Raw genomic sequence first — 14,697 nt, forward strand, 5'->3', positions numbered from 1 at the left:
AAAAGTTGTGTCTAACATAAATAATATATAACTTCCTATGTAATACTTGTATACACACATAAATTTATTCTAAAATCACCATGTTTTACAAAAGTTTTAACCATAAAAAGTTTAATTTTAAAAAACTTAAAAACTTTTTAAATCTAAAAACTTCTGAATATTTTTTTATATGTCCACAAGCAAGACAAAACTAGCACGCCAACATTTTTATTTTAATATTTTTAACCAACATTCCACAAAATGTTAAAACTTTTCGTCCGCTTTTTCACTGCCTGATAGTCGGGGATCTCCACACATACCTTCTTGTTTTGGAATAGAGTTAAAGAGCAAGAAAATAGAGCGCAGTATGAAAGCTCAATAATCATCATAGGAGTTATTAGATCAAATCCTGGACATTTATTCAGATTAAGTTCTTTCTTTAAAATGTTTTGGTTATTTTGGTTTTGGTTTGACTTCCTCAAGCGTCTCAATCAACTTAAACGTCGCGCTCATCAGGTCGACTGCGTGTGTGGAAACATATATTCGCTTTTTATTCTAACATTTGCTGGTGGTGACTACAATACGAAGCATGCATGGTTGGGAAACTCAAGATCCTGCGCTAGGGGTAAAACGATACAAGAAGTCATTGCACATGGGCAATATTCAATACTAGTTAAGGGTGAGCCTACTTTTATTCCTACAACTCATTGATTACACCATCAGCCTTTGATTTCTTTGTAACCAGTGAACATGGTATTGGCAGGATAGATACACAAAGACAGACTTGTATAACTCAGACCATCTGTCTCTCCTAACTGTTTTGCATGCTACGCCTTTAAAAAAAACACAACGAGTACCACGGCCACTAGCCTTTAATGCTGACACAAAGGTTTTCAAAACGCATCTGGAACAATTGAGTGAGGTCAATATGCAAATCCGGGAGGCGGTGGATATTGACAATGCTACCAGCCTTTTCATGAGTAAAATATATGAAGCCGAGAGCTCCGCATTAAGAAGAGGCCCCCTGACTACTGAAACTTTGTCCCAGAATGTCCTATCGATTAGTATCGTAAGCAAGTTAACCATCGATAAGGCGCTCATTTCAAAATAACATTTTCTTCTCCGACACGGCCATTCTTAATCTTAGTCATAAACATCGTTGTTTTCCTTTAACATAATCTTTATTTTACATTAACCAACGTTAGACTTCATCATTTGTTCTAATACTTCAAGTTCTTTAAAGATCTTTTTTAATTTTTTTTTCATATTTCAAATCAAAGTATTCCTTAACTTTTCATAATACAACTCAAATCTTTCTTTAAATAATTCTTTAAATTTTTATCTCCATAGTTCAACTAATTTGAATTCAATTCACTTCATTCGTTTCATTTCTTACTTAATTTCTCTCTTCTTTAATCTCAACTTTTAATCATTCTCTTTTTTTTTTTATTTTCTTTCCAAACAATAACATCATTATAATACCACTCTAGGGTCAGGTACCGCCACGTAGCCATCGACAACTGTGTACTTCCATACACCTTCCGCCATTCTACTCTCTATTTCAACATCTCCATTCACTTTCTCTTTCATCAACCATACCGTCTCTTTCAACGGCTTCACTACTGTCTCTTTCAACAGCTTCCATACCGTCTCTTTCAACGGCTTCACTACTGTCTCTTTCAACAGCTTCCATACCGTCTCTTTCAACGGCTTCACTACTGTCTCTTTCAACAGCTTCCTCTGACGGGCTAACATCGATCTCCAGCTCGCTTGGCACCTGCCCATTTGGCAATCTTCTCAATCTTTCATGCGCATACTTATAACGTCTATTACCCTTCACACTTTTTAATGTATATCTGTCATTATCCAATACTTCTGTAATCTCAAATGGACCTCTATATTTAGCATCTAATTTAGTCTGGTTTCTCTCACTATTATTAAGCAACACAAAATCTCCAACACTAAATTTTACTACCTTAGCTCTGCCTTTATCAAATCTTTCCTTCTCATACTTTGCCGATCTCTCTATATTTTCTAAAGCTTGAGTTCTTATCTTGGTCAAATCTATTTCTGTTTCTGGATCATGAATTGGAACCAGACCTAAAGGACGAGCAACCTTTCCCAATAATAATTCTAACGGGCTCGCTTTGGTTATCTTATTAGCAGTACAATTAATAGCTAACTGCACGTCACCCAATGCCTCTTGCCAAGATCTAGAACTTGTTTCAACAGCTGTCAATAAATTTTTTAAGGTACTCATAACCCTTTCAACCTGGCCATTACCTCGGCTTGCTCCTGTTGCTATTAAATGTAGTTTTATGTTTTGGTAAGAGCAAAATTCAACAAACTTGGCGCCTGTGAAACTTCTTCCCTGATCAGCCACAATACGAATAGGGACTCCAAACAAAGAAATTGATGATTTCAACGCCATTACACAACTTTCTGCACTTAATGTGAAAGTGTGGTAAAGATAAACGTACTTGGTAAATGCATCGATCTGTACAATTACATATTCCTTACGATCGCTTTTACCACTAAGCTTGCCTGTTATGTCTATGTGGATAGTATGCCATGGAACGTTTATTTTGGGAATAGGATGTAATTCCATTTGTACTTTCCCAGAGGATGATTTGGAAACTCTGCACGTTATGCAATTTTCAACAAATCTTCGAACGTATTTGGCCATGCCCTCAAACCAATAGTAATCGTATACCTTGTCGAGTGTTTTCTCCCAGCCCAGATGCATTATGGATTCATGTACTTGGTTAATAACCGACCATCTAAATCCGCGAGGCACTACTGGCAAACACAGCGTCTTGCCATTTCTTTGTATCACTCTATACAAAACTCCACCTCTCAAATCATATGTCTTAGACAGCTCGAATGGTAATTCATCATCGTTCAACTTGGTAATGATTTCTACAATATCTTGATCTTTCTGTTGCTCTGCACGAATACAATCCTCAGATACTTCAGTTAATTCGATTCGCTTTTCAACGACCTTTGCATATTCAGGGGAATTTTCCGGAGGAAGTGGATTTCTGGAAAAGAAATCAGCGTGGGCCATACGCTTGCCTTTCCTATACTGTATATCAAAATCGAAGGTCTGCAAATAAGCCCACCAGCGATAGACTCTAGGCAACAACTCAATCTTATTTCGTGATGATTTTAACGAATTACAGTCAGTGTATATTACAAACTTTCTGCCATGTAAGTAGTGCCGAAAATGCTTAACAGCAATAACCACGGCAAGTGTTTCCAACTCATATGAGGTATATTTGGATTCACATACACTTGTTGTCTTGCTAAAATATTCCACTACATACGGTTTATTTTCAATTCTGTGTAAGAGTATAGCATAATATCCGACTGCACTGGCATCGGTATGCAATTCGATTGGATACTGCGGGTCAAAGATAATTAAGACTGGTTTATTTGTAAGAATGTGAATAATTTTTCTTCGAATTGCCTCGTGTTCTGTATTCCACTCAAACTTATTTTTCTCTGAGGTGAGAAAATATAAAGGCTTCATTAGCTGAGAAAATCCGGGAACAAACTGTCGAAAGTACGATGCTAGCCCAATAAACTGCCTCAATGTTGTTACAGACCTCGGAGGGGGCAAAGCATTCAGAGATTCCACCTTGCGAGTATTCAAATCCTAAATATTGGACAGAAGTCCGTAAAAAGAAACATTTTTCAACATTAAATGAGAATCCAGCCTTTGATAAAATATCCAAAACAATTTTTAGTCTTTCAAGTGCCAATTCCTTGGTTGGAGCTACAATCATTATGTCGTCCATATACACAATGACATACGAATAGGCGAGATCACCCAAGGCCTTTATGACCGCTTTTTGAAAAACTGACGGTGCATTCTTGAGTCCGAATGGCATCGACAGGAACTCGTACTGTCCATCAGGGGTGACGAATGCCGTATATTCGACAGAGTTCGGATGCATAGGAATTTGGTAATATCCACTTGCCATGTCTAAGCAGGTGAAAAACTTTGCACCGCGCAGCCTGGCTATCTGATCAGATATTAAAGGCAAGGGAAACTTGTCGGCAACTGTATTGGAATTCAATTCTCTATAATCCACGCAAAGTCTGGCTGATCCATTCTTCTTCTTCACCAATAAAACGGGGCTCGCAAAAGGGGAGCTACTCGGTCTGATAACCTTGCAATCTAACAATTCTTGAACTTCGTGTCGAACTACATCTCTCTCGCTGGGACTCAATCTATATGGTCTTCTCTGTACCGTTTTGGTCTGATCAATCAATCGAATTTGCTTTTTTACCAGAATTGACGCGAGTCTGAGACGTACCCTGTATAAAAGAATCTGAGTGGGATTTTAACAATAATATTATTTCGTTTATGTTTTCTCCATATACATTGCTTTCTATTATATCAAATGAGTTGTCTATGAATTTAGAGCACGTATTAACAGTTTTTGTTTTATCCTTAATTATTTCAACCCTTTTACAAGATACTACTGCAGCATATCCCTGAGCCAACACTTCTCGTCCCAGTACAATATTATTTGACATACAGTCATCGGGTACAACATGAAATGTTACACTTAAACTATTTCCATTAATAAGAATATTGTTATCAATCTGCATTGTACTACAAACATTTGCATTTCCAATACCTTTCAAGCTTACTACGTTATTTACTTTTTTACCGCTTAGCTTCTCTGCAAAACTCTCTTTAACCAAAGAGCACTCTGCTCCAGAATCGAAAAAGATTGGAAAGTCCTCACCTCGTAACAGCTACTTGTCTTCGGTTCATCCACCACGCACAGCTCAGCTCTCTTTTCGTTCCGCAATCCAGCTCCACCGCCTGTCATATTTTTAGGGCATTGTAAGGCTATATGACCTTGCTCCTGGCAACGATAGCAAGTTATATTGTCTTTAAAATGCTGCTGAAATGGTTGGCTTCCTCGTTGATCCTGTCTCGACATGCCGGCGCTCTGCTTCTTGTTTCGGCAATCAATCATTTTGTGCCCCATCTTTCCGCAAAGATGGCACATCAGTGACGCAAACTTAGCTCGCTTTGCTCCAGATTCCTCATTTCCAGAATGAAGTGTGCGCTTGTCAAAAGCGAAGACCTGCAACTCAGCCTGTAGGTCACGTCTATTTTTGATCTCGGCAGTGTATGCAATTCTTTGCACTCGGCGGTCACAGTTGGACAAATGTCCCAAAACCACGGACACCGCAATCCTCTCAGCATCCAAGCCCTTCCACTTGTTAACAAGCGAAGTCACCATGCGACTAGCGTACAGTGGCGTGCAAGTATGAGTACATGTTTGCAACTTTTGACTGTTCGCCTAAATAAAAAAGGTATTAGTTAAGCAAATGAACCCAAAATTTTACTGTTGATTCTTTGATTATTTATTTACAAATTCGTAAAAAAAAAATAACAATAATTTAATTCTTTTCGTTAGGAAAAAAATAAAATTTAAATTAACTCGCATGTACTCAATTATGCTCAATTTGAATTTTTCAACAAAAGTTGGACAGCTCATTCAACTGAAAGTTTAATTTTAGAATTTACCGTTTGTTTTTAAGAAAGTTTAATATAAAAGTATAAATATAAAAGCTTTCAACCAAAAAGGTACGAATCTCCACGTGTTTTTGGCTCTTAACTATTAATACAAATAATATGAAGAAATTGCCAATAAATGTTGAAGATTCAGTGATAAACTTACTGAAAATGGATTTTCGACGCGTATAATAGCTGGGAAGTTAAATATAAGCCAATCAGCAGCCATTCGTGTTCAAAAAAGGCAAAACGCGGTACCCAAAATTCAAAGAAGAAGTCCACGTCGATTGTTGACCGATGCAGATGCGCGGCTAATGATGCAAAATATTAAAAAGGATAACAATTGTAGACCCAAGGATGCGTCTGCAGCTATAGGCAAGCCTGTCAGCCAGTGGACAGCGTGTCGAGCACTTAAGCGTATTGGATTCGTTTCCGAATTAAAAAAAAAGAAACCGGCCTTGTCCGATAAAAATATAAAAGCACGGCTAAAATTTGCGAAGGCACATAAAAATTGGCAAGTGGACGACTGGAAAAAAGTTATATGGTCTGATGAATCAAAATTCAATCGATACCAGTCGGACGGAAAACAATATTGTTGGAAAAAGCCTGCAGAGTCGCTGCAAAGACGGCACCTACAGGAAACAGTAAAACAAGGAGGAGGAAATGTCATGGTCTGGAGCTCTTTTACCTGGTGGAGCATTGGACCAATAAAGAAAATAGAAGGAACTATGAAAAAAGAGGACTATTTAGATATTCTGCAGACCCATCTTTGCGATTTTGTTGACAAATGCGTTTATAATGAGATTCATATCACATTCCAGCAAGATGGAAATCCGAAACACACGTCCAAAATCGTGAAGGAATGGATCGGAAATCAAGATTTTAAGTTAATGGAGTGGCCAGCTCAGAGTCCTGATCTCAATCCAATCGAAAATTTGTGGTCGATTGTGAAAAGACGATTGGGACAATCCGAATCGGTTGCAGCAAACCAACACGAGTTGCGGCAACGAATCCAGCAAGAATGGAAAGCTATTCCGAAGGAAATTGTTCAAAATCTGGTGGAAAGTATTCCAAATCGAATAAAAAGTGTTATCAGAATTAAGGGTCTTCGGACTAAGTACTAAAAGATAAGCTTTTGTTGAAAAATTCAAATTGAGCATAAGTGAGTACATGCGAGTTAATTTAAATTTTATTTTTTTCCTAACGAAAAGAATTAAATTATTGTTATTTTTTTTTTACGAATTTGTAAATAAATAATCAAAGAATCAACAGTAAAATTTTGGGTTCATTTGCTTAACTAATACCTTTTTTATTTAGGCGAACAGTCAAAAGTTGCAAACATGTACTCATACTTGCACGCCACTGTATATCACAAGGCATTCACTGTTGCCGGGGCGTCTGTTTAATAACTGCAAAAACATGGCGGCTAGTCACGCTTGCATAGCACACTTCAGAAAGCCATTGGGACGCGCTTCCTTCCAACGATTTTGTTAAGGCCAATGTTAGAGCACTGCCTTCCAGCGGTTTTTCAACCAAAATAATGTCAACCGTAGCACACCATTGAGTAGCGTCGGCGCCAGGAATGTCGGCGTTAAATTTCGGCAATGTGACGACGCAAGTTTGTGCCTGTTCTCGTACCGACGCTTGCAGAGTTTTTGCCAATTCCAGGAAACTTTGGCTTTGGTGCTCCATCAAGATGCGCAGTTGGTCTTCCATGGTTAGTAGACGAAAGTACAATATCACTTCTGATGACGGAGTGCTAAAAGTTATTCTATAATTGTGTAGCGAGTCCCTTGGTAGCTTTTCCAATTGATCCGCTGCTCGTGTGTTTCTTCTTAACGTTTTTCTTAGAGAAGAACTACCACGCTAAACCAGGGCCACACTCGATCTTTTTGTATGTCAAGATCTCACAACCAAATACAAACCGTCCTATCGATTAGTATCGTAAGCAAGTTAACCATCGATAAGGCGCTCATTTTAAAATAACATTTCCTTCTCCGACATATATATTCTTGATCAGGATCTATACCCGAGTCGATCTGGCCATGTCCGTTCGTCTGTCCGTCCGTATGAACGTCGAGATCTCAGGAACTATTAGAGCTAGAATCTCAAATTAAGTATACATACATACTTCAGAGACATAGACGCAGCGCAAGTTTGTTGATTCATGTTGCCACGCCCACAAACCGCCCAAAGCTGCCATGCCCACACTTTTGGGAAATGTTTCGATATTTTTGTTAGTCTGGTAAATTTGTCTCGATTGACCACAAATTTTTTGCCACGCCCACTCTAACGCTATAGTCGAGTCCCCGACTATCTGATACCCCTTACTCAGTTAGTGAAAGTGCGAATGAGGCCCTTAAAAACTAACAGTTTTTGGCGGTTTGTGGGCGTTAGAGTGGGCGTGGCAAAAAGTTTTTAGGCAAACCGATAGAAATTTACAAGACTAATACAAAAATGAAAAAAAAAATTAAAACATTTTTCAAAAGTGTGGGCGTGGCAGCTTTGGGCGGTTTGTGGGTGTTAGAGTCTATATAGACTATAGCGTTCTCTCTTGTTTTTAAATAAAATGAAATTGATTTAATTTTTATATGACTACCATTTTGAAAAGCTTTAAAACATTTCCCAAATTCTTTTCATTTTTGAAAAAAAAAAATCAAAATTGAATCTGAAACTTTTTGTGTGTTTTAGGGACATTTTTCTATAATTTAAAAGAAAATTGTTTAAACAGGAATTCTAAAGGAAAGCGTATGGAATACGCGAGTAAATATCAAGGTATTCCCGGGATAAAATTTGGCATTTCCTCTAACATTTGTCGGTATATTTGGTATTCTCCAGAAATTCCTCGGGATACTCGTTTTTCCAATGTGTCCGGAATTTTAACTTATCTACCCTAATCAACAAAATATTTTGAAATTGGATTGTGTTATCAGAGTAACATATACATAGCTGCAATCGACTATGCCGGTCCTTTATAAAATTAAATTAGTACAGTAAAATGCTAAAGTATTTAAACACCAGTGGAAACCTTTTTTAAAGCTCCCAAATTTATTTTCAGGTTATAAATGCTACAACCTTACTAAATGAATCAAAAATTCGTTCCGTGGTTCAAAAAATTGTGCTACAAATGAACTGTAAAATTGGAGGCTCATTATGGACGGTAAAAATTCCATTCAAAAATGTAATGGTTTGCGGAATAGACTCATATCATGACCCATCTAATCGGGGAAAGTCAGTTGCTGGTAAGTATATTTGATCTTTTTATATATATAATTAAATAATCGCAATACTCATATGTAAAAAAAAAAATATAATTTTATTTAACTGAATGATTACAATATTTTTAGTTGAGAAGAACACCGACCGATTATAATTAGGTCTCAAACTGAACTCTGATAATTACTCTGATTTGATTGACGTTCAAGCCTCGGTTTCGAGCTTTTCTAATATGGACTTTAGACTTTAGGGTTCTGATCAAATGAAGAGAGAAAGCTTTGGAGTTGCAGACTTTAATAGTCTTCGCATTTCTCTTGGATTCAAGTGCATTCGCTCTTGGATACAAGTGCTCTTAGATTCTTATAATTTTGTTTATTGAAATCTAATACTTCTGTTTTTCGGGATTGCGAGTCCGAGCCTTGAACGTGGGAACGCAACGACGATGCGAGGGCTTAAGCATAGATTGTTTAAATTAGGCAACGGATGTTTAGTCTACCAGTGGGTGACTTATCAGGTATCTGGTATCTGTTGGGTACATCCAGAGTTGTGTTGGGTGTGTGGGTGTGTTTGGGTGTACATGTTGTATGTGTATTAGTGTGTTTCTCAAAGACTTTCTTTAGAGATAAAATATGTTCCTCCAATGAAGTGGAGTAAACAATAATATCGTCCAAATAGACTAAACAATCTTTGTAAATCAAATCTTCCAAAAGATTATTCATACATCTCTGAAATGTAGCTGGAGGGAGCATTCTTTAGGCCAAAAGGCATACGTGTATATTCGTAATGCCCATGCTTAGTTGAAAAAGCTGTTTTTGCAATAGAATTTTCGTCCATCTGGATTTGGTGAAAACCCTTAGCTAGATCAATGGTGGTAAAATATTGGCATCTACCCAATTTATCCAATATCTCATCCATTCGAGGAATGGGGAATTTGTCATTAACAGTTATCTCGTTTAGATTCCTGTAATCAACTACCAACCTAAATTTTTGTTTCCCAGAGGCGTCTGCCTTCTTGGGGACCACCCAAATAGGAGAACAATAAGGGGACTTCGATTTGCGAACGATCCCTTGCTCTTTCATTTCTTTAATTTGTTTGTTGACTTCTTGGTCAACACTTTGGGGGTACTTATAGGGTTTAAGGTATACTGGATCCTCAAGCTGAGTCTGAATGACATGTTTAATAGTACTGGTGAAGGTCAAATTTTCGCCTTCCTTGTAGTGAATGTCTCTATATTCGTATAAAACTTTCTTTAAACATTCAATTTCCTCTACATTTAGATGTTCGAGTCTGTACTCGTTACATTCGAGTAACTCATTGTTGATCGCGAAGTTGACTATATCGTTGTCAACGGACATGGGATCGAGATGTGTTACATCACTGTCCACTGTGTCACTAACAACTTTTGAAGTGAGGCATTTTGGTAATGCGGTCTCCTTCTTCTGTTGTTGATGCTTTGGTTTAAGGCACTTAGGTGCGGTCTTAACCTTTTGCATCTTTGGATTGATTTCCTCCACTGGAGTGGAATCATCCTTTTGCTGTGGGTCGAGGCATTTAGATGCGGTTCGCCCTTCTTTTCTCCATACACAAACTTAAAGGTTCTTGAACCTAAAGTTACCGTCTCGTTATCATAATCTATCTTAGCTTTCGTATCTTCTAGATATTTTCGACCTAACAGGAAATCATAATTGTCGGAAAATTTGTGGATACAGAATTTCTGAACAGACGGACATACTGAAGTGGGTTTCATGATTATGCTATTCTTTAATTTTATTGCCCCTTTAATGTTATACACTGTTAGATCTTCTTCATTTTCATCTAAATTTTCAAAATTTTCCCTTATGATATTGATGGATGAACCTGTGTCGATCATTCCCTTGTAAATTTTGTTATGATAACCTATTCTTACATGGGGACTGGTACGTCCTCCTGTGTCACTTGAGTGTCCGAGGCAGTTTGATGAAAATTTACATCCATTCTGCTTTGGCCACTTTGACTTTCGCGTTGTCTTTTTACCGGCATTTGACCGTTAGTATTATTTGAAGTTGAAGGTTGGAAATTAAGGGAATTGTTAAGAGGATTGTTTTGTTGGCCTTGTGTTAACTCCCTTCTAAACGTGTAATAATTTCCCCTTTGATTAACCGGTATGGGACGAGTGGAGTACTGATTTTGATTTATTGTAGGTTGATTTGAATTTTGATGTTGCGTATTGTTATTCTGATTCGTTCCAGGATAATAATTGCTGTGATTGTAATTTCTATTATTGTAATATCTTTGATTATTGCTTTGACTATGATTTCCCCTGTTCCTGCGTCTGTTCCCTTCTGACCTATTAAAACGCTGATTTTCTGGACTGGCGTCATAGAGGCCTAGCTCCATTGAAGCTTGTTTTAATTTATAAATAGTATCAATATCTTTGCGTGCCAATGACATATAAATTCTATCCGGCAGTTTTCGATCTATTACAGATTTAACAGTTCTTTTTAACATTTCAGTGTAATTTGACTTATCTACAGGGTCGCTTTCTAATTCTAACTTGTCAAACATAATCCAATATTGTGATTCGAGCTTCTCGATGAACTTACAGATGCTTCCGGGGTAGGATGTATCCTCCAGTTGTCTTATAAGTTTTATGTAGGGCCTGTGATCCTTGAATGCCATCGCCAGGACCGTCTTTGTATCCAGCCATGTGTTTACTCTTTCTTGGGTCACGACCTCCAATGCTGCATCCACTAGTAACCGTTTCACTGCTCCGTAGATAACGTGTGCTTGTCTGGCATCTTGGGTAGGGTATAAGTTGAGTAGCTGCTCGACCTGGTTAACAAACACAGACAGCTTGCCAGGTGTGCCATCGTAGTAGTTCAGTTCTTTAATTTGATTTAATAATTGATTTAGGTGGGTTTCCGAAAGTTGCGAAACTGCCATGTTGTATTTGTATAAGTACTTGGATACACGGTGTTTATTTAAATTCTTTGTTTTAAGTTACGGAATTAAAAATTTTAATTAATTTTGTTTCCGACCGCACGGGATTTTAAATTGTTTTGCAGATGTTACTGACCACACGGGATTTTTATACCCGTTACTCGTAGAGTAAAAGGGTATACTAGATTCGTTGAAAAGTATGTAACAGGCAGAAGGAAGCGTTTCCGACCATATAAAGTATATATATTCTTGATCAGGATCAATAGTCGAGTCGATTTGGCCATGTCCGTCTGTCCGTCCGTCTGTCTGTCTGTCCGTCTGTCTGTCTGTCCGTCCGTATGAACGCTGTGATCTCAGGAACTACAAAAGCTAGAAAGTTGAGATTAAGCATACAGACTCCAGAGACATAGAAGCAGCGCAAGTTTGTCGATTCATGTTGCCACGCCCACTCTAACGCCCACAAATCGCCCAAAACTGCCACGCCCACACTTTTGAAAAATGTTTTGATATTTTTTCATTTTTGTATTGGTCTTGTAAATTTCTATCGATTTGTCAAAAAACTTTTTGCCACGCCCACTCTAACGCCCACAAACCGCCCAAAGCTGCTACGCCCACACTTTTGAAAAATGTTTTGAAATTTTTTCATTTTTGTATTGGTCTTGTAAATTTCTATCGATTTGCCAAAAAACTTTTTGCCACGCCCACTCTAACGCCCACAAACCGCCCAAAGCTGCTACTCCCACACTTTTGAGAAATGTTTTTATATGTTTTCATTTTTTTTATTAGTCTTGTAAAATTCTATCGATTTGCCAAAAAACTTTCTGCCACGCCCACTATAACGCCTACAAACCGCCAAAAACTGTGTTTAAGACTCTCCTTCTCCCTTCCACTAGCTGAGTAACGGGTATCAGATAGTCGGGGAACTCGACTATAGCGTTCTCTCTTGTTTTTTCTTGAATACTACTTTCACGTAGATTCTTTTGCGGATCTCAAAATAATTTTAGAATCACTGTTTTAATTCGCCGATCCTGGATAGCTAGTTGTATAGCGTATCCTTCAATGGATCAGTACCGTACTAAAAGGACTCTTTATTTAACAGATCCTACCGACTGCGCCAATTAAATAATCGCAATACTCATATGTAAAAAAAAAGTATAATTTTATTTTACTGAATGATTACAATATTTTTAGTTGAGAAGAACACCGACCGATTATAATTAGGTCTCAAACTGAACTCTGATAATTACTCTGATTTGATTGACGTTCAAGCCTCGGTTTCGAGCTTTTCTAATATGGACTTTAGACTTTAGGGTTCTGATCAAATGAAGAGAGAAAGCTTTGGAGTTGCAGACTTTAATAGTCTTCGCATTTCTCTTGGATTCAAGTGCATTCGCTCTTGGATACAAGTGCTCTTAGATTCTTATAATTTTGTTTATTGAAATCTAATACTTCTGTTTTTCGGGATTGCGAGTCCGAGCTTTGAACGTGGGAACGCAACGACGATGCGAGGGCTTAAGCATAGATTGTTTAAATTAGGCAACGGATGTTTAGTCTACCAGGGGGTGACTTATCAGGTATCTGGTATCTGTTGGGTACATCCAGAGTTGTGTTGGGTGTGTGGGTGTGTTTGGGTGTACATGTTGTATGTGTATTAGTGTGTAGGCATGTGCTTAAGTCTTAGGGACTTATGGATATGTCACTCCCCCAATCATTGAATTTGGCCTGTCCTCAGGTCGTTGAATTTGGATATATCATAACATTGTTTTCTGGTTGAATATTTTCCTTGACATTAGTTTCAAGGTGCGGATGTTCTTCGTTTTGTTTACAATATTTGACAATAATTTTCTTAGGTATATTTTTAAACTTATATGCTAAATACAGAGTCAAACTAATTATCATGATGACAAAAGTTGTCATGCATATAATTTGGAAAAACTTGTAGTGTTTTACATGCAATTTTATCATTTCTTTTGTTTCTAAGTGATTTATTGGTTCTAAGCGTGTAACATTGTTGGTGATATAAATCGTTTGTGTAAAATCTGCTACATTATTAGAAATTAGGAATTCATCTATTTGCATGGTACAATTTTTAATTTTAATGATGTTGTTTCCTGATATTAATATTTTGTTGTTGATACAATTTTGGTTGACAACTGTTTCAGGAATATTCCATGTTAAAAGTATATTTGGTTCTATATAATTTATTTGGAAATTTCTTTGGGTTTTAATGTATTTGCATTGAGTTTGCTCTTGTTTAATAAGTCCAACAACACATTTGTCGAATATTAATTTATCTGTATCTTTATGAAATACTTGGTTATTGAATACATAAAACTTATCGAATATTTGCTCGGTTAGAATATAGTTATGTTCATCTGGGTACGGAACTATTTGAAATATCGGAACTTTCGTGACCTCGCTAGGAACGTGGGATATAATCAAAATTTCGTTCGTGTCTGTCTTGAGCCAAGTTGATGTTTATACCCGTTACTCGTAGAGTAAAAGGGTATACTAGATTCGTTGAAAAGTATGTAACAGGCAGAAGGAAGGGTTTCCGACCATATAAAGTATATATATTCTTGATCAGGACCAATAGCCGAGTCGATATGACCATGTCCGTCTGTCCGTCTGTCTGTCCGTCCGTATGAACGCTGTGATCTCAGGAACTACAAAAGCTAGAAAGTTGAGATTAAGCATACAGACTCCAGAGACATAGACGCAGCGCAAGTTTGTCGATTCATGTTGCCACGCCCACTCTAACGCCCACAAACCGCCCAAAGCTGCTACGCCCACACTTTTGAAAAATGTTTTGAAATTTTTTCATTTTTGTATTGGTCTTATAAATTTCTATCGATTTGCCAAAAAACTTTTTGCCACGCCCACTCTAACGCCCACAAACCGCCCAAAGCTGCTACTCCCACACTTTTGAAAAATGTTTTGATATGTTTTCATTTTTTTATTAGTCTTGTAAAATTCTATTGATTTGCCAAAAAACTTTCTGCCACGCCCACTATAACGCCTACAAACCGCCAAAAACTGT

The 14,697-nt window shown here is 37.4% G+C and overlaps 2 protein-coding genes across 13 annotated transcripts in view; one reads left to right on the forward strand and one right to left on the reverse strand.

The window, feature by feature from the left end:
* LOC26535169 (protein argonaute-3) overlaps positions 1 to 14,697 on the forward strand; it is a 157,050-nt gene that overhangs the window by 4,220 nt on the left and 138,133 nt on the right. For 11 of the 12 annotated variants that reach the window (XR_005562065.2, XM_039377347.2, XM_039377349.2 and 8 more), the window contains exon 4: positions 8,580 to 8,763. Coding sequence is in view for 11 of the 12 variants with exons in the window: in XM_039377347.2 (XP_039233281.1) it covers positions 8,580 to 8,763 (184 nt within the window). In the remaining variant the exon portion in view is untranslated. Of the gene's footprint in view, positions 1 to 3,065; positions 3,190 to 8,579; positions 8,764 to 14,697 lie in introns of those variants that run through there. The other variant, XM_039377354.2, reaches the window with a different exon arrangement.
* On the reverse strand, positions 6,799 to 7,351 carry LOC120322290. The gene has a single exon (XM_039377357.1). It carries the CDS (start codon positions 7,235 to 7,237, stop codon positions 6,902 to 6,904), a length of 336 nt encoding a protein of 111 aa, XP_039233291.1. The 5' UTR covers positions 7,238 to 7,351; the 3' UTR covers positions 6,799 to 6,901.

This window comes from Drosophila yakuba, unplaced genomic scaffold (genome assembly GCF_016746365.2).
Source record: "Drosophila yakuba strain Tai18E2 unplaced genomic scaffold, Prin_Dyak_Tai18E2_2.1 Segkk50_quiver_pilon_scaf, whole genome shotgun sequence".
In the NCBI taxonomy this organism is placed as follows: domain Eukaryota; kingdom Metazoa; phylum Arthropoda; class Insecta; order Diptera; family Drosophilidae; genus Drosophila; species Drosophila yakuba.

Excerpts from the sequence above, each read along its gene's own strand:
- LOC120322290 (XM_039377357.1), bottom strand. The coding sequence starts at position 7,237 with ATGGAAGACCAACTGCGCATCTTGATGGAGCACCAAAGCCAAAGTTTC.